This window comes from Vipera ursinii (assembly GCF_947247035.1).
Source record: "Vipera ursinii genome assembly, chromosome: 3".
NCBI lineage: Eukaryota > Metazoa > Chordata > Lepidosauria > Squamata > Viperidae > Vipera > Vipera ursinii.
In genome coordinates, this window is record NC_139516.1 from 189,887,296 (window position 1) to 189,907,317 (window position 20,022).

At 37.5% G+C, this 20,022-nt stretch overlaps 1 protein-coding gene across 2 annotated transcripts in view; it reads left to right on the plus strand.

Moving 5' to 3' along the window:
- VPS13B (vacuolar protein sorting 13 homolog B) overlaps positions 1-20,022 on the plus strand; it is a 354,177-nt gene that overhangs the window by 214,551 nt on the left and 119,604 nt on the right. For both annotated transcript variants that reach the window (XM_083358950.1, XM_083358949.1), the window contains exons 34-35: positions 9,508-10,195; positions 19,754-19,891. In XM_083358950.1, coding sequence (XP_083215076.1) covers positions 9,508-10,195; positions 19,754-19,891 — 826 coding nt within the window. The remainder of the gene's footprint in view (positions 1-9,507; positions 10,196-19,753; positions 19,892-20,022) is intronic.

The following is a 20,022-nucleotide window of genomic DNA, read 5'->3' on the forward strand; positions in this document are numbered from 1 at the left end:
GCACTCACCACCTCTGGAGGCAGGTTGTTCCACTAGTTAATTGTTCTAACTGTCAGAAAGTTTCTCCTTAGTTGCTATTCAAATTTTAAAATAATAATATTTTAAGAAGATATTGCAATAATATTTACAAACAGACAAAAAAAATCTACTCTGTGGCCCAGTGGTGCCATTAAATATTATTTTTCATTTGAAAAACTAATACTCTTATTAAGAAATACCCCTTTATTCTTGCTTTTTAAAGACTCAAAACACCAACAAGCATTTATGTGATTAAGATCATTTCACCCACTTACGGAAATGACAAATCACTGAGAGCTATGTATCTCAAGTATCTGTTTCGATTAGTTACTGACTAGTAGAAAGGTCTTATAGAATGTTTAAGGTAGAATACATATGGCAATTTGGGACAATTATTCATCCAAGTGGAAGGGTCCCCTGGTCAAAGAAAACAATGGTTCTCATCTTGTGGAGCTCAACTAAGAAAACCGCAGTGATTTAGATTTGTAAACATTATTAATTTCAAGAGCATTGTGTCATTAAATGGTCTTTTTTCTAAATTTGAAGGTAAAAATAATGGTGTCTCCACATGTAACTTCTCTTTGTGCTCTCAGTCACTCATCAGTGTTTATCCATTATTTATTAAGAGGAAAGAGAGAGAATCTCAAAGATTTCAAATTCTGTACCACTGTTATATTGGGAGGGGAGGGGGTTACCACCTGGGGGATTTTGAAGGGGAAGGGATATTAAAACTAGTGGGTAAAACCAGTTTGTTTGTATAATGCACCTTGTAGGAGCATGATTAGGCAATGTATCAATTCACATGAAACAGGCAAGTTAGAAATTGGCAATGGTACTGATTAAGAAATTATGTAATAGCAGATTTCACTGCTATCATTTTCTGCTGATACACGTATGGATAAATAGTACTTCAACTCATCAGTGGAGAAGAACCTTTTGGCTGCTATATTGAAATATTTGCTGATAGGAGTTTCTTTGGCTGCTGTTCATGGCTGCTTCCGCCGCAGGAAAGCGAATGTTTTCTTTTTCACCCTGTGACAGACTCTCAACTGGAATTACACATTGTTGCAGGTTCTTATGCTTGACTATTGGATCCAGACTACATTCCATCAAGACATAGGTATAACACTGGTGAAGGTCCAGTTTGCCAGTATTTTCAAAACATGCTCATTTTGCATTTAAAATACAATTTACTATCTGTTTCTGAGATACTGAATTTATTTTAAATTGTTCGTGGAATCTACCGCAAAATAATCCACCCCAAAGTCATTAATTCTCTATGTATGTCTTAAGGCAGACAACACAGACATCATTGATTCCCAGGCCAGAGATGACCAATGCATAAACATATAACAACTGCTTTACTTCACAAGCCCCGAAGCTCTGGGCGAAATATTCATTGATTTAGGGAATTTTTTCCAACTTGGCACTAATAGTGGGCAATTAATTATTGTGTATAGCTTCATTCTTATCTGCTGTATGGATTCTAATCAAGCTGAAACAGGTCTGAGAGTTTTTAGCCAAGTGATAAAATGTCAGGAGATCTGAGATTTACTACCACTTCCATAAGGAAAAAACACCATTTATTTAATTCATAAAATATATGTTACAAGGAGAATCTCATAGGAAAATGAAATCTAATCAGGAGGCATAGTTTTGTAATATTGCAATTTAACAAATATTTCCAGATGAATTTACTAAAGAATTAACAGACATCACGTACAATTGTATACCTCTTAGTTTCACTATTATACCTTCTGGGTAAGCGGCTTTCCTCCCTTTCATTCTTGTTTGTAAATTTAGTTTTATGCAGCATATTGAAATGTAGTATGATTTTCCTCTTAAGAAAATCACAGTATTTGCTGGTGTAAAGGAATAGTATTAACTTGCTGCCTATGCCTTTCTTTTGACTAAGATTTGGAAAAGATAAATTACTTTTATGAGCTACTGTTCATGCATCTGAACAAAAATACTCCAATTAGAGCAATACGGCTCCCTAAACTGAAACGACCATTAATACGCTATCTTGGCTGGAGCAATTATTAAAAACATTGAACATTTTGAACCGATGTTTTAGGGTGCTCAGCAACAGCATATATTCAAGAAGGAGGATATAGATTATAGCCCTTATCTCTTTATCTTCTCTAAATGCTTTTGAATTCAAGGGGTTAAGCTATAAAGTCACTTATCTCAACACATGACAAGGAAGAATTTGCCAGAATTCCCTAGCTACCAGCATAGCTTTCATCACCTTCTCTGTGGGGGCTACTGTGATGTGAAAGAATGGGGAAAACGCAGTGAAGCCATCTAAGAAGTAAACTATCAACTTGACATTTTTCAGCAATTGAAAACTTTTTCACATTGCAATTCCTTCTGACAGAGAAACTGTAGAATTCCTATGATTTAAGACCCATCTGGTTATTGTTCAAACGTTAAGAACTATATTTCCAGTTTTTTTAAAAAAAATCCAACTCGTACTCTATTTTACTTCGCCAAACTATGAATATTTCCCTCTGCATTTTAGATTTTATCTTTAAAGTATATTTTAAAAGTATTTTAAGTACTTTTTTAATAAAAAAAAATTACCGTGCTGTGTTTTTTCATTTTATTTTAATTAGCCATTGTGAAACTAAATTCTCCTTTGTTTTACTCCTTTGAATACTGTTTAATTATGGTTATCATGCCAGATATCTTAAAGGTTATTTTACCAATACAGTTTCATTTAACATAAGCCATATGGAATCAATAGTACTGTTTCCTAAAGTAAATGCTTGGAAAATCTTACATTCATATGTTAAGAGTGCACATCCTTTCCTCATTAGTTGGAAAGTACAGGGATTTTGGCACAGGTTCTGTGTGGAAGCATTGTGCAGCTTTTATATGGATTTTGTTTTTAGCCTTTGATGACACTGTTTAGAATAGGAAGTATCTAATAAGTAAAGCATTTTGTCTAATGTGCTGCCAGTGTGTTTCATATATGCCTGGAGGTCTGAAACATTATCTTCTGCACTGCAGTAATATGCATTTAATTCTCTGAAAGCAGAAGGTTGAACTTTTAAAAGAGACTCAAAAGTACATTTTCAGCTAAAATAATTGGAAACACATGTGATAGTGGACCTGAGTAATGTACAGTTGGTTTTTATGGTTTAATCATGATCATGTTAATGCACACCAGTAGCTAATTAAAGAAAACTTTTATTGTTCATTTTAAATGGGTTATGTAAAGAGTGAGTGAACTGATATAAATGCAGTTCAATGATAAATGTTACCATTACATTTGCTATCAGGAAGCCGATATTGGTGTTTTTGACATCTTTAAAGTATTGGGCCATTTCTTTTGTAACAAAGCAAGAGATGTTTTTAAAAGTTTTTACATTTGGAATTGTTCACTAATGTAAAAGGATATTCACTTGATTCCTGGATTTACTATCAAGCTGGCTTTTTAAAATTAATAGCTGCAAATCCCAAGTAATGTGTATGGTTGCACATCTCCAAGAGAATGTGGATGGCAGATCTCAAAAGGCTCTATGTCATTCCATAGACTCTGCTGAAGATTCTTTGCAAAAAAAAACCTTATGTGCCAAGATAGGCCATCAAGAGGGAAATTATTAGGTACAGTTTAGCTATGGAACATTTTCCTGTTACAAGCCCATTGAAGTTTGGTTGTCTTGGAAAATGTTAGTCTAGATTAATAATTCTGCCAAGTTGTTTTTTCAGTTGCATCTCTATATTGATCTTAATGTTTTTATTGGGAATTTAATATTTGAGTTCATAAATTCTGTTTTTTGTGAATCAGCCTGACTTCCTGAATTAGCTGCTAGTCAAATTGTTATACCATTTACATAATATTTTTAAAATCTTCTTGAGAATGTATAAATCAAAGATATCCATTGGAGCCAAAAACAGCTGTCTCTTTATCAAGTGATGTTTTAGAGAACACAACCAATTTTTAACTAAGTGTTCATACTAAAATTAATCCAACGTATATTAAAAAGACTTTAAAACATACTTCAAACAGTGTTAATTTTAAATATCACAAATTTGTGCCTGTCTCAAATGTATTAGTTCCAGTAGGTATAAAGTGCAAACTGGAAAATATTAATTAAAAAAAAATCACTAAAATCATTTCTGAAATGTGTCTTTGTCTTAGATATGCTTCAGTAAATTCATTCTTCTCTGGAAATATCATTTGCTTCTTTTGATTCCTTGAAAGCAACAATGGAGAAAGATTCTGGTGGGATATTAACTTAGTTTTGTTTTTGGTGCCTTTTATGTCTGTCTTTCCAAAGTTGATATCCTCCAGATGTGTTGAGATTACAGTTCCTAGAATTTCCGCATTCAATACTCTGGAAAAGTGCTGGAGAGTTGCTATGCACAAAAGTTACTCTATTTTTAAATTTTTATGGGATATTGCCTAGCTAATCATTCTGTAGTTCTGCTTCTATAATACCAGTCTACAGTTTTCATCTTTCATTGGGTTGATCAAAGTCTGAGTTTTCTCATTGTTGTGACTCATAGCTTAACACTTAAGAGAGTTAAGATACACAGTTGCAAGAAAAAGTATGTGAACCATTTAGGATTACGTGGAGTTTTGCATGAATTGGCCATAAAATGCTCTCTAAACGTCATGTAAGTCACAACAATAGAAAAACACAGTCTGCTTAAAATAATACTACACAAACATTAGCTGTTGTCATGTTTTAATTGAACATAAGATGGAAACATTCACAGTGCAGGGTGGAAAAAGTATGTGAACCTTTGGACTTAATAACTGGTTGACCCTCCTTTGGCAGCAATAACCTCAACCAAACGTTTCCTGTAGTTGCAGATCAGACCTGCAAAACGATCTGGAGTAATTTTGGACCACTCCTCTTCACAAAACTATTTCAGTGTAGCAATATTCTTGGGATGGCTGGTGTGAATCGCTCTCTTAAGGTCATGTCACAGCATTTCAATCGGGTTGAGGTCAGGACTCTGACTGGGCCACTCCAGAAGGCGTATTCTGTTCTGTTGAAGCCACTGTTTTGTTGAATTACTTGTATGCTTTGGGTCATTGTCCTGTTGCATCACCCATCCTCTGCGGAGCTTCAGTTGGCGGACAGATGGTTGTACGTTTTCCTGCAAAATGTCCTGATAAACTCTGGAATTCATTTTCCCATCAATGACAACAATCCGTCCAGGCCCTGAGGCAGCAAAGCAGCCCCAAACCATGATGCTCCCTCCGCCATGCTTTACAGGGGGGATGAGGTTTTGATGTTGGTGTGCTGTGCCTTTTTTTCTCCACACATAGTGTTGTATGTTTTTCCCAAACAACTCAATTTTGGTTTCATCTGTCCACAGTATATTTTGCCAGTAGTGCTGTGGAACATCCAGGTGCTTTTTTGCAAACTTCAAACGTGCTGCAATATTTTTTTTGGACAGCAGTGGCTTCCTCTGTGGTGTCCTCCCATGTACTCCATTCTTGTTTAATGTTTTCCTTATTGTAGATGTGTCAACAAAAATGTTAGCATGTGCCAGAGATTTCTGTAGGTCTTTAGCTGACACTCTAGGATACTTCTTTACCTCATTAAGCATTATGCGCTGTGCTCTTGCAGTCATTTTTACAGGACGACCACGCCTAGGGAGAGTAGCAACAGTGCTAAACTTTCTCCATTGGTAGACAGTCTGTCTTACCTTGGACACATGAACATCAAGGCTTTTGGAGATACTTTTGTAACCCTTTCCAGCTTCATGCAAGTCAACAATTCTTGATTGTAGGTCTTCTGAGAGCTCTTTTTCTGCCAGGCATGGTTCACATCAGACAGTGCTTCTTGAGACCAGTAAACCCAAAACAGGTGTGTGTTTTTAAAGGGCAGGACAGCTGTCAGTAACACATACAATATCATCACACTGATTGGAGTCAAGGTTGGCTCACTCCTGGCTCCAATTGGCTCTTGGAGAAGTCATTAGGCTAGGGGTTCACATTCTTTTTCCACCCTGCACTGTGAATGTTTACATGCTATGTTCAATTAAAAATTGACAACAGCTAATGTTTGTGTAGTATTATTTTAAGCAGACTGTGTTTTTCTATTGTTGTGACTTACATGACGTTTAGAGCGCATTTTATGGCCAATTCATGCAAAACTCCACGTAAACCCAAAGGGTTCACATACTTTTTCTTGCAACTGTATAACATGTTTTATTTTCCTGTGTGGTGATTAATACAATTTAAAGGAGCTGTGATGGCGCAGTGGCTAGAATGCAGTATTGCAGGATAGCTCTGCCCACAGCCAGGAGTTCAATCCTGACTAGCTCAAGGTTGACTCAGCCTTCCATCCTTCCAAGGTCGGTAAAATGAGGCCCCAGATTGTTGGAGGCCTTATGCTGATTCTGTAAACAGAAAGGGCTATAAAGCAATGTGAAGTGGTATATAAGTCTAAGTGCTATTGCTTTTGCTACTAAACCAGGAAGCTATTAGTTTTGCTTGATAGATTTCTGTCTAATTTTTTTAAAAAATCAGGTAAGTATTTGAAAATTAAGCAATATTAAATATAATTTGATTTACAGAGACCAAAATTTATTTCATTATTTTATTTACTTGGAGCAATAGCTTCATAGATATTTTAGCTAGTAGGTACTATTTAATGTTTGTCACAGTCAAACCATATGTTTAATTAGAAGTGGAGTTATCAGTGTAGATTGCCAGGCTTTTATATTTTAGACCAATGATGGCAAACCTTTTAGAGACTGAGTGCCCAAACTGCAACCCAAAACCCACTTAAGTATCGTTGGGTGCCGGGTAGGCGTGGCACATTGGGTGGGCGTGGCTGTGGTGGTAATGGCAGACTGGGTGGGACTAAAAAGTTCAATCAATCAATTCCAGCTTTGTGAGATCTTTTTTTCCCCGCGAGAAGTTGAAATTGATTGATTGAACCTTTTTTTGTTTTTTGCACATGGTGTTGGAGGCCTAAAGCGAAAAGGTTTTATAAAACCTAGCTGAAGGCCTAGGACTGGGGCAACAGCGCACGTGCCCACAGAGAGGGCTCTGCGTGCCACCTGTGCCATAGGTTTGCCACCACGGTTTTAGACAATGGCACAGGACATTGGCTATTATTTTGGTGGTTACTTTTGATGTTATGCAGTGAAGAACTGAATAAGAGATGTTATTAAACTACTTCTTTCCTTACTTTGAGGGTACGCCATTAAAATGTGTTCGTGTGAACACCTTTTTGCTTGAAGGGGGTGGGGGAGAAATCTTTAAAAAAATCATTTAAATGAGGAAAGAATTATGATAAAAGCTCCCTAGGCTAGGGCATGATTTAAAACTTTAGATCTTTCAATTCATAGTTCAAGATCTAGAATGCACTGTTTAACTTCAGAAATGCTTTTCTTTAGAAACATTGCTTTAGCACTTTAAACTGACAGACTGTAGCAGGGGAGACCATTAGCCGTAACTTTTTTCTTAAAGAATTTGTCTACAATTGGGCCATAATCTCAGGTGGCAGATTCTCATATGATCAGGTAGAGAAGGAGATCCTTATAAGGTCTTGGAATGTTAGGGATAATTGAGAAGTATGGGGAATCTGTATTGAACTACTTCTAAGAATAATATGTCTTTATAAAGACAGAATTATGCACTGTTGAATAAAAGCAAAATTGCCCTAGCTCTAAAGTTCAACCCCTGCTGAAACAGAAGCCTGATTGATTAACACATCTAATAATCACATTTGAAGCCTCTGTTTGTAAGATGAAAGTTCTCAAATTTGTTGCTTTCAATTAAGGGACCCCTATTTAAATCACTTGGTTTGCTCTGTTTGGATACCATTTTTAGCCAGACCTTTTTGTGAATACCTTCTTTTTAAATAATTAATTGTTAGCTTTTTTGTTTGCAGAGGCTGGCCTAATTGAAACAAAGAATGAGAACATAAGGTGCATCAGTCTATTTTATTAGAATAAAATCACACAATAATCATTTAAAATATATAATTTAAAATATATGATCAAGCAAAGTTTGGTTGCCAAAGATTAAGTCAGAATTGTATCAAATGCATATTTAGCATATTTTTGTGAAATTGTGATGCAGAATTATGCATTGATGGAAAGCTGAATATTTGAATCTGAACTGGCTTGTTCTGCAGCTAGAATCTTTTTTTAAATTAGTCAGTGAAGAAGCTTGATTAGTTTATAATATATAATTGCCTATTTATACTTTTAGGCTTAAATTTGAGATTGGATGTTACCTTTCAAAAAAAATGGGGATTGCTATAGAGAAGGGGTCCTCAAACTTGGCCCTTTTATGACTTGTGGACTTCAACTCCCAGAATTCCTCAGCCAGGCATGGAGTTGAAGTCCACAAGTCATAAAAGGGCCAAGTTTGAAGACCCCTGCTATAGAGCAACCCATAATTCAGCATTTAATTTTTAAAAATTAGGTTTTCAGCAAATATTAGGTTATCCTCAGATGTTAAGGAACATAAAATTGTTTTCAAAGGTTAAAATAGCACAGTGGCCAGCAATGTGCTAATTCTTTATCTTCTAGCCTAAAAGTATCTGACCTGAAAAATATAATATTGTTTTCATTGGACAGATTTTGTAGCTCTGCTGGATACTTTAAGGTTTATTTATCTGTAATGTTCCACTTCACAAAGATATATTTGCATATAGATTTAGTCAGAGGACCTTGAGTTTCTGGCAAAGGCTTCTATTCCACAAACACAAATTCTATAAGAGCAAATTTATTTTAAGGGCATTATAGTATTGTATATAATGCAATAATGGAACAGAAAACAATTATATGGTTGATATTCCCCTCTAATAAATCATGCCAATTTTGGCTTATGAAATTGATATTGTGCCCTTTTTCAATATCACAAAAAATACAATACCAAGATTTTAGTTTTATTTGAATCTGAATGCTTAAAACAGTTTAATGTCTTCAGTTACTTGATTTTCAAGTGCTGAATCATGGAAGTTATCTGACATTGTATCTTTTTAGCATCTGAATAAAAATTATTTGAAGTTATAAATATTTTCTTCATGCTACATCTTTCTCCCAACTTGTCATTATGAGTCATCATTCTCTCTGGACTAGATACCCAATGAGTTTTCATGAGTGATTTTCTGTTTTAAAAGTAAACAGTAAACTTTTCTTTTTTACAGAAATTTTATCTGTATTGATATGTAAGGGAGTAGTTATATACATATGTATGTATATAACATGTTTTATGTGTGTTATGTATCTGTACACTTTTGAGAGCAGGCAACAATTTCATTTTTAATGTGTGCCAATGTGCCCACAGTAAAAAATGACAATAAAGGTCTTCTTCTTCTTCTTCTTCTTCTTCTTCTTCTTCTTCTTCTTCTTCTTCTTCTTCTTCTTCTTCTTCTTCTTCTTCTTCTTCTTCTTCTTCTTCTTCTTCTCCTCTGACTTGCTTTTTTGTGTGTGTTTAATGTAATTGAAATGGAAATCTTTGGGAGTGGCAATTTTATGATACATTGTTTTCCTTTCCAGGTTTTCAAACAGGAACAGAAGAAGACGGATACATCTGATGGTACAGCTGAAACATCTTCACGTTATAGTGGAGCCCAGGACAGTGGCATTGGCAGTGACAGTGTTAAAATCAGAATAGTCCAAATAGAACAACAGAGTGGCACCAGCCAACATCGCATTGCCCAACCTTCCCGACAGTCTTCTATAGTGAAGAACCTAAACTTTATTCCTTTTGACATTTTTATTACTGCAAGCCGATTCTCCTTCATGACTTATTCATGTACTACTTTACTTAAATCAAAATCACAGGAAGATCAAAAAGATGGTGAAAAAACCATTAAAACTTCATCAAACCTTCCAGAAATAGTTGATGATTCCAAGAAATCTGACAAAGCAGGTTTTTCATCAGTAACAGCAGATGATCTTCTAAACTGTAACAGTTCATTGCCCTCTGGGAAAAAATCAGGTCTTATATCTCTGGAAAGTCTTCATGCTTCTACAAGATCATCTGCTAGACAAGCATTGGGAGCAACTATTGTCCGACAGCCTGGTCGCAGAGGAAGTGGAGACTTGCGGTTAGAGCCATTTTTGCACCTGGTTGTATCTCAACCGTCTTTTATCTTAAGCTGTCATCATAGAAAACAAAGAGTGGAAATATCTGTGTTTGATGCTGTCCTTAAAGGTGTCGCATCAGATTACAAGTGTACAGGTAAGATCATTTACAATCCTTAATGTTATACATTCACTGTCTAATTTTTTTGCTTCAGGTGTGAACAAAAAGAAAAATATGTTTGTTTATTCTAGATAAATGTGAAGTTATGTATTTAGTAGCTTGAACTGATTGTATTGGTTGCATAATTTGATTCACTAACATTATAAAAACACTGAGGAAGCAATAGAATACAGTTCTACTATTTTTTAAATGTTCTTACATTTTCATGTTCATTTCCTGCTCCCTCCCCTAATCTTTTACAAAGACTAGCTCATACATAGTAAGATAAATTACCTTTTAACCATCTGAATTACTCCACTGTTTGTGGCAGTGTACTATTATAATTCTGTCAGGTCCCCAAATCCTTATTGTCTTCCTTGCATATATAGGCTTGTGCTTTTGCTTTGGGGCCTGCCATTCTGCTGGGGGCAGGGGGGATATTTGCTTTCGCTTGGGATAATTTTCGCTTTTTGCTTTTCTTCTCCCACCTCTATCCACTTGAGAAAGGAATGTGTCTCCCTTATCAGGGAGATGGTTACAGAGAAAGGAAACTGGAGAAGACCTTGAGATGCGTGCCAACTGTGCCAGTTACCCGCACATCGTGCCACCTGTGGATTGGCTGGATTTCAAATAATCATTATGACTTTGGTGGGAGAAGGAATATTTAATTTTAATTTAATTTTATTAGATTTATATACAGCCCTTTCCCGAAGGACTCAGGGCGGTTTACAGGGCATTTTAAAATCACACCAATACAAAATACAAAAGTTAAAACACAATTAAAAAGATTAAATTATCCCTGAAAATAAAACCCCAGTTAAAATTCTCATCCTGGGCCAGAGAGCTCAAAGAGCCAAGTCTTCAGGTCCCGGCGGAATGAACGCAGGTCGGGAGCAGTCCTGAGCTCCACGGGCAGCTGGTTCCAGAGGGCAGGCGCACCCACAGAGAAGGCCCTCCCCCTGGGTGTTATCCGCCAGCAATCTTTTACCGGCGGCACCCTGAGAAGACCCTGTGCGAGCGCACTGGACGAAAGGAACTTGATGCTGGCAGCAGGTTTTCCCTCAAATATCCCGGACCCAAGCCATTCAGGGCTTTATAGGTCATCATCAGCACCTTGAATCTCACCTGGAGGGCAACCGGAAGCCAATGCAGCTCACAGAGTAGAGGTGTTACATGGGAGTATCGGGAAACTCCCATCACAACTCGCGCGGCCGCATTCTGCACCAGTTGAAGCCTCCGAGTGGTCCTCAAGGGCAGCCCCATGTAGAGAGCGTTGCAGTAGTCTAAACGGGAGGTCACGAGCGCATGAGTGACTGTGCGTAGGGCATCTCAGTCCAGGTAGGATCGCAACTGGCACACCAGGCGAACCTGGGCAAAAGTCCCCCTGGTCACGGCTCCTATATGATCTTCAAACACCTCACCCCCCATCGTTAAAGGTGGAATAGTTTGGTTAGCCCGAGATGCCGATACGCACAGCCACTCAGTCTTGGCAGGATTGAGACGAAGCCTGTTTCTCCCTATCCAGACCTGGACCGCCTCCAGGCAACGGGACATCACGCCGAGGGCATCACTGGGTTGGTTCGGGGTGGAGAAAAAAAAAGTTGGGTATCATCAGCGTACTGATGATACCCCACCCCGAAACCACAAATGACCTCGCCCAGCGGCTTCATATAGATGTTGAGCAGGAGGGGCGAGAGAACCGACCCCTGAGGAACTCCACAAACGAGAGGCCTTGGGGTGGATCTCTGCCCTCCCGTCAACACCGACTGCGAGCGGCCCAGGAGGTAGGAGGAGAACCACCGTAAAACGGTGCCTCCCACTCCCAGCCTCCTGAGACGCCGCAGTAGGATACCATGGTCGATGGTATCGAAAGCCGCTGAGAGATCTAATAGGACTAGGACAGAGGTTTAACTATACCATTTAAACGGGATTTTCCCCAGATCTCACCTTGACTTCCCTATTGTCACCCCTAATAAAAGTTTCCTTTTGAGACAATGCCTGTTTCAAGAGTTCTGTTTTCTTGGGTGGTTAACTGAGGTGGGTCCTTACAAATTCCTACTTGTTGTAAGGAATTAGACAGTTTCAGGTGCTCTTAAACACAGGAAGAACCTTTTGGCTAGTATGTTCAACTCAAAATATTCAAAGAAAAACAAATCTGGTATTTTTTTCTCTCATTGCCCTACTTGGGTGCTGGAACTGGTCAAGGTCTTGGAAAAGTTATGCTGAATATTACATGCATTCTTGTAAATCAGAGCTCAAATCTTGGATTGGGTAAATGCATTGTTTTGTTCTGTATGGTCATTGCTCTTGTTACATCTTCCCTATGTCTTTTTTTGTACTCTTCTACTATATTCTTCCTTTCTCAATAGATTCTCCTTCCTCTCTTCATTTCCACATTTCTTTCTTAGGTTTATTTCAGATATATTCAGTTATAATGTCTGATAGTCTTGATGGTCTGGACTGTTTTTGTTTTTGTTTTCCTTCAGTCTTGACTCCTGGCAACTGCTGAACAAGTCCCTGCAAGATTTTCTTGCAAGATTTCAGCAGTAGTTTGCCTGCTTCTTAGGACTGAAAGAAAATGACTGGCCCATGCTCACCCAGATGGCATTGTGTCCCAAGGTAGAATTAGAACTTATGGTTTCTGGCTTGATGGCTTGACCACTATATCAACTGGCTCTGTTAAAGGAACTAAACTGAAAAATGTGGTTAGCATATTGGCTGCAATGTCTCAACTTTAACCTGTCTTGCTAAGTTTTTTCCATAAGAGAATTCCTTCAGTGAATTATTCCTGTCACTCTGAAAAGTGTTCTGTAGTTTCATATGTGAATCAGTCAGAATATGTCAAAGCAGATTGATTGGGGTTTGTTTGGTTTTTTGCAACATCATTTGCCTCCTCAGGGTGCCTCCAGTCAGAGAATGTCGGCTGGTGGCCCCCAGGGGGAGGGCCTTCTCTGTGGGCGCCCCGGCTCTGTGGAATCAACTGCCGGTTGAGCTCCGGATGGCACCGGATCTCCGCTCCTTCCGGCGCGGGTTAAAGACCCATTTATTTGAACAAGCTGGCCTGGCCTGATGGGGAGTTACCTAGGGTTTTAATATTTATATATATTTTCTATTGTTTTTACTTTGGGCAATAATTTAATTCTTTTTTAACTTTTGTATTTTTGTAGTTTTATGATATGCCCTGTTCACCGCCCTGAGTCCTTCGGGAGAAGGGCGGTATAAAAATTTAATAAAACCTAAACCTAAACCTAAATTTGCAACCGAAGACAAAAGTTCTTTACTTTCACAGGACAGTTTTACTCGGGCAGTATTAGTTTTCATTTCTGCTTAAATTTTCATATTAATTACAAGTACACAGTATCATAGCTTTTTTAAAAAAGTATGCAAAAATCACAGGTTCTGTGATTGACATATCGAAGGAATTCTCTTCTGAAATTCTGGAAAGCCAGAAGAATAAGTTGGGGAGGGAGAGCAGAGAGTTTGCTCAACTACTGTTTCTTTTTCCTGAGCTTCCCTTATCTAATCTTATCCATTCAGATTAGAGATGCCCATCTGATGTCGATTTCATGGAATAATAGATTTGGAAAGACTATGGAAGTTATTTAGTTTTATCCCTCTGCTCATTGTAGCTTCTAGTAGAGAATCTCTGACAAATGACTATCCAGCCTCTGTTTGAAGACCTCTAAGTGACTGAAAATTCACCACTGGCTGACAGTTTACACAATCCAGAAGGTCCTCCTGATAGCTAGCTATTTTTATTTCTTATAATTTTTAGAAAGTATTCTATTCCTGAATTCCCGGGCACTTGACAGTAAGTCCACTCTTCCTTCTTTGTGACAAGCCTTCAGCTCTTTAAACACAGCTGTCATATCTCCTCTTAGTCATATGTTTATAGAATAAATACAGGTAGTCCTCAACTTACGATCACAATTGAGCCCAAAATTTCTGTTGCTAAGTGAGCGATTTGTTAAGTGAATTTTGACCCCTTTTTACAACTTTTCTTGACACAGTTGTTAAGTGAACCACTGCAGTTGTTAAGTTAAACTGGCTTCCCCATTGACTTTGCTCATCAGAAAGTGAGCCCAGGACACTGCAACTGTCATAAATAAGAGTCAGTTGCCAAGCATCTGAATGTTGATCACGTGACCGTGGGGCTGCTACAAAGGTTGCAAGTGTGAAAAATGGTCATAAGTCACTATTTTCAATGCTGTTGTAACTTTGAAAGGTCACTAAATGAACTGTTGTAAGGTGAGGACTACGGTATACCCAGATCTTTTCATCATTCTTCATAGGGCTTGGGTTCTTGGTAACTATCCTTTGCATTTGTATTTACTCTTCTTTTTGAATTGTGATGCCAGAAATTGAGACAATACTCAAAAATGGAATCTGATGAAGGCAGAGTAGAATGCAACTGTTGCTTCCTATGATTTGGATTCTGTTTCTGCTAATACACTCCCAAGTAGCATTTTGCCTTTTTAGCATCTGCATTTGACTCCTGATTCACGTTTAATATGTTGTTGAGGAGGACAGCCAAGTGCATTCTGTATGTACTGCAGGTAGTCCTAAACATACGACCACAGTTTGGGCCAGAATTTCCATTGCTAACCAAGAAGATTAAGTGAATCATGTTTGATTTTGCAATCTTTTTTGTTATGGTTGTTAAGCGAATCACTGCAGTTGCTAAGTGAATCACATGGTCATTAAGCGAATTGGGCTTCCTCAGTTGATTTTGCTGGGAAGATCGTAAACAGAGATCATGTGACCCCAGGATACTGCAGCTTTCATAAATATATGCCAGTTGCCAAGCACCTGAATTTCGATCACATGATCAGGGGGTGCTGCAACTATTGTAAATGCAAAGACCAGTTATAAGTTACTTTTTTCAGTGTTATTGTAACTTCCAATGGTTGCTAAACAAATAGTTGTAAGTTAAGGATTGTCTGTACTGTCAAGCCAAGCCTCTTTCATTTTATTTATGAAAGCCTTTATGAACCAAGGCTTGCAACCAAAGTCAAAAGTAACAAAAAAAGCTTCTTTCAACATGTAAAAAACAAAAAGCAAAAGTAAAGGAAATGATTGGTCCATTAGTGGGTGAAAGTGGCAAGAAGGTGACAAGCAACAGGGAGAAAGCAGAACTATTTAACTCGTTTTTTGCATCTGTCTTTACACAAAGGGAAAAAACAGACCAACCTATCAAAAATAGTGCCATAAAAACAATAGAAACACAAGTTAAGATAGGGAAGAAAATGGTAAGTGAGCACCTGTCCAGCCTAGATGAGTTCAAATCACCAGGACCCGATGGATTACACCCCAAGGTTCTCAAGGAACTGGCAGATGTGATCTCAGAACCACTGAACTATATCTTTCAAAGATACTGGAGCACTAGGGAACTACCAGAGGACTGGAAAAGAACTGATGTAGTTCCCATCTTCAAAAAAGGAAGGGGGAAAAATGGATCCAGCAAATTACAGATCTATCAGCCTGACGTCAATACCTGGGAAGATTCTGGAAAAGATAATGAAACAACGAATCAGTGAGCACCTAGAGGCAAACAAAATCATTACTAAAAGCCAACATAGGTTTGTCAAAAACAGATCATGCCAGACAAATCTTATTACATTCGTTGACCAAGTGACAAAATTAGTGAATCAGAGGAATGCTGTGGATATAATTTACTTGGACTTCAGTAAGGCATTTGATAAAGTAGATCACAACCTACTACTTGATAAGATAGAAAAATGTGGGTTAGATGGATTCGTAGCTGGCTGATTGGCCGTACTCAATGAAACCGCATCTACATGGAGGGAAGTGTGTAGTGGGGTGCCCCAGGGCTCTGTTCTGGGCCCAGTGCTCTTCAACATCTTCATCAACGATTTGGATGAGGGGATAGATGGGCAGTTCATCAAATTTGCAGACAACACCAAGTGGCAGGAATAGCCAACACTCCAGAAGACAGGCTTAAGATACAGGAGGATCTGGACAGACTTGAACACTGAGCGCTATCTAACAAAATGAAATTCAATGGTGAAAAAACTAAGGTTCTACATTTAGGCAAGAAAAACCAAATGTACAGGTATAGTATAGGGCAGGGGTCGGCAACCTCGGCTCTTTTATGACTCGTGGACTTCAACTCCCAGAATTCCTGAGCCAGCTATGCTGGCTCAGGAATTCTGGGAGTTGAAGTCCACGAGTCATAAAAGAGCCGAGGTTGCCGACCCCTGGTATAGGGGGTAACTTGCTCAATAGTAGTAACTGTGAGAGGGATCTCAGAGTCCTAGTGGACAATCACTTAAATATGATCCAGCAGTGTGCTGCAGCTGCCAAAAAAGCCAACACAGTGCTAGGCTGCATTAACAGAGAGATAGAATCAAGATCACGTGAAGTATTAATACCACTTCACAATCTCTTGGTAAGGCCACACTTGGAATACTGCATCCAGTTTTGGTCACCATGATGTATAAAAGATGTTGAGACTCTGGAAAGAGTACAGAGAAGAGCAACAAAGATGATTAGAGCTCTGGTGGCTAAAATATATAAGGAATGGCTGCTGGAATTGGATATGTCTAGTTTAATGAAGAGAAGGACTAGGGGTGACATGATAGCAGTGTTCCAATATCTCAGGGGCTGCCACAAAGAAGAGGGAGTCAAGCTATTCTCCAAAGCGCCCAAAGGCAGGACAAGAAGCAACGGATGGAAACTAATCAAGGAGAGAAGCAACCTAGAACTAAGGAGAAACTTCCTGACATTTAGAACAATTAACTAGTGGAACAACCTGTCTCAAGAAGCTGTGAATGCTCCAACACTGGAAGTTTTTAAGAAGAGACTGGACAGCCATTTGTCTGAAATGGTATAGGGTTTCCTGCCTGAGCAGGAGGTTGGACTAGATGACCACCAAGGTCCCTTCCAACTTTACTATTACGATTATGATTATAGTTGTGCCTTACATATTTTTCTACACAAATACAGAACTTCACAATTCTTAGTTAAATTCCATCCTATTCCTTTCAGCCCACTGCTCAAGCCTGTCTAGATCTTTTTGATCTATCTTTCATCTAAAAGATTAGTTTTTTGTCATGTACAAACTTTTTAAGTGTCTCTCCAATTCTCTCACCCCAGTCATTGGTAAAAAATGTTGAACAACACAGGGTCCAGAATAGAGGCCTATGGCGCTTCACATTATGCTTTCCTCCAGGCTAGAAACATTAATTCTCTGTGGCTACCGTCATTAAGGTGATTGTAATTTCATAAAAGAGGAGCATCGTCTGATCCATATTATACCATTTTATGAAGAGCATCAGAAGATATTCTATTGAATTGTTTGCTGAAGATCAGCCATAATTTGTTTGTGGCATTTCCTAATCTACCAAACAAGTAATTCTATAAAAGAAGGAGATACTGTAGAGTTAGCATGGCATGATTTATTTATGATATACCCCTACTAGATCCTATTAAATGTAAAATGTCTATCCATGAGATCAGAAACATGCCACTTCATAATCGGTTCAAGAACCTTAATTAGTAAAGATGCCAGGTTTACAGCATTGTTCTTGCTTATGTTCTCCTCCTTCCCCTTTCTGAAGATGGAGATGACATTTGTTCTCATTCCATTTTCAAGGATCTGACTAATCTTCAAAACCTATTGAGAATGGTTCTGTGGTCACATTTTCAAATTCTTTCAGTACCTTGCAATAATGCTTCATCTGGCTTTTGAGACTTATTTAAATTAATTAAATTCTGTTATGCTGAAATTCCTTCCTTTCCATAATTGACGTAATTTTGTACAGCTCCATTTCCTTTCTAAGGAAAGATGCAAAAATAATAGTTAAGAAGTTAAATGCTGCCCACATAATGAAGATACCAAACTGAACCCAGAATTTTTACTATGTGGACAGACACTTAACTATGTTAAGTGTTAACTGGTGTTATGTGGGGAGGGTTATTGTTTCATTTTTTCCCTAAAAATATGCTCTTATCCAAACATGATCAAATAGTCTATTGATTGATTATTTCCAATATTAAGAATCATTTAACAGAACCTGTGAAGTTCCCCCCTCCCAGTAACAAGTGTACCCAGAAGCAGCAATGAATTACTGGTTGCCCAAAGCTGCCATTTCCTTTAATTGCAAAAGACAGAAGCAAAAGCCAAGTTTTGTTTAAACATACTTTCTCAGTAATGTCTCTAACTGGCTATGGAGGATCATTTTTTTCTGGACAATATCCATCCATACCAATTCTCCCAGTGTTTTTTTTAAAAAAAATCATAAAAATAAAATGATATAGCAAAAATTTGCTTAGCATTTGGCATTTCCAATTTCTCAGAACATCGTGTTCTTCTACGTAGCCATTAATTGTAGTTTTCACAACGTGTCTGATTAGACTGGGATTTATTTTTTAAAAAAATTCTGTGGCATTAATCTGCTTAAATCACATTAGATTATTTTTGCAAACTGAAATATTCACCTAAAATTTAAAAATTTATATTGCCCAATTTAGTGCATTCATTTGTCAGACAACAAATTCCATTTCTTCTTTGCTGATAGGACTGGCAATCCTTAAATTCCTTTGTCATTCATGTAAAACAATTCCTGCCAGGTTTTCTGAATCTGTCTATTACACTAATACATTCCAAGAGAGACTTGATGTGCTAAAATTCATACTGTGTTGCTATGTGCTGGCTATAATTATGAAGCTATTGTGTTAAAGTTTGAAGCTTGTGTGCTTAAAAAGAGAACAGTCAGTTGAGATGAATAACACAGGTTGGCAAAATCCTTAAATTATCTAAAGGGCATGGTTTTTTAAAAAAAAAATTGGTAAACATTATTTAACAGAAGAGGAATAAGTGTCACAAAGTTGATATGACATTATTAAGCTTTACTTATATTCTTTTATTGTTCAATTTGTTTTAGAAAAACAAATAAAGCTAAGATAGTGAGCAGCCAAAAACTTAAATGCTTTATGCCATTATGATTTCTCACATACAGTGTCCATGAAGAAAGACATAGAGCTGAGAGGTACCAAATGTGAACTTTTAGTCACAATTGGGAATATTAAGAATTCAGCAAAGAAAATCAAGAGGAAAAGCTACTGAAGTCAACTTCAAAAGTATGCCTGTAAAAAGGAGTTGAAGTGTCAGTGAAACTATAAACTGTATCAAATAACCCATAAGTAGAAGCACTCTATTGCATCTCAAACCATGTGGCTTTCTGATCTCTACAGTTTCTTTTATTTTGGGGCAAAACATTTTAAAGACATCTGAGAAAATATAAATCCATTACTGGAAGAAATAAAATTTAGATCACAGACTTATTAGATGCACACTTACTAGAGATATTTCAGATATACTAAGCATATTTGTCCATTCCTGATGGCTTTTACATTTGGTGATGATCATACTTGGCAGTCAATACTTTTTACTAAAGTGTAATTAACATAATGCAGAATTTATATGTGCCCTGAATAATATTTAAATACTATGTACAGAATAAAGTTTGGCTTATTTTAATACTTTTAGTGATTTAATCAACAATATGTCATAAATGGTCTTATCATTGGTAGATCCTGGAAAAACTCTCCCAGAAACACTTGACTACTGTAAGACCTGGTTACAGACAGTAGCAGGGGAAATAGATGTTAAAAGTGGTATCCCGCCTCCTCTCTTAACATTGAAGATTAAAGACTTCCTCAATGGCCCAGGTAAGAAACCTAAATTTAACCTACTAATTATGTTTCTTGGAGCAACAAGCACAGATCATAAGATCATATACAATAACTCAACTTCCAAAGACTTGTAATAGTTGGTATTCACTGAATAAAGAAATCTTCCA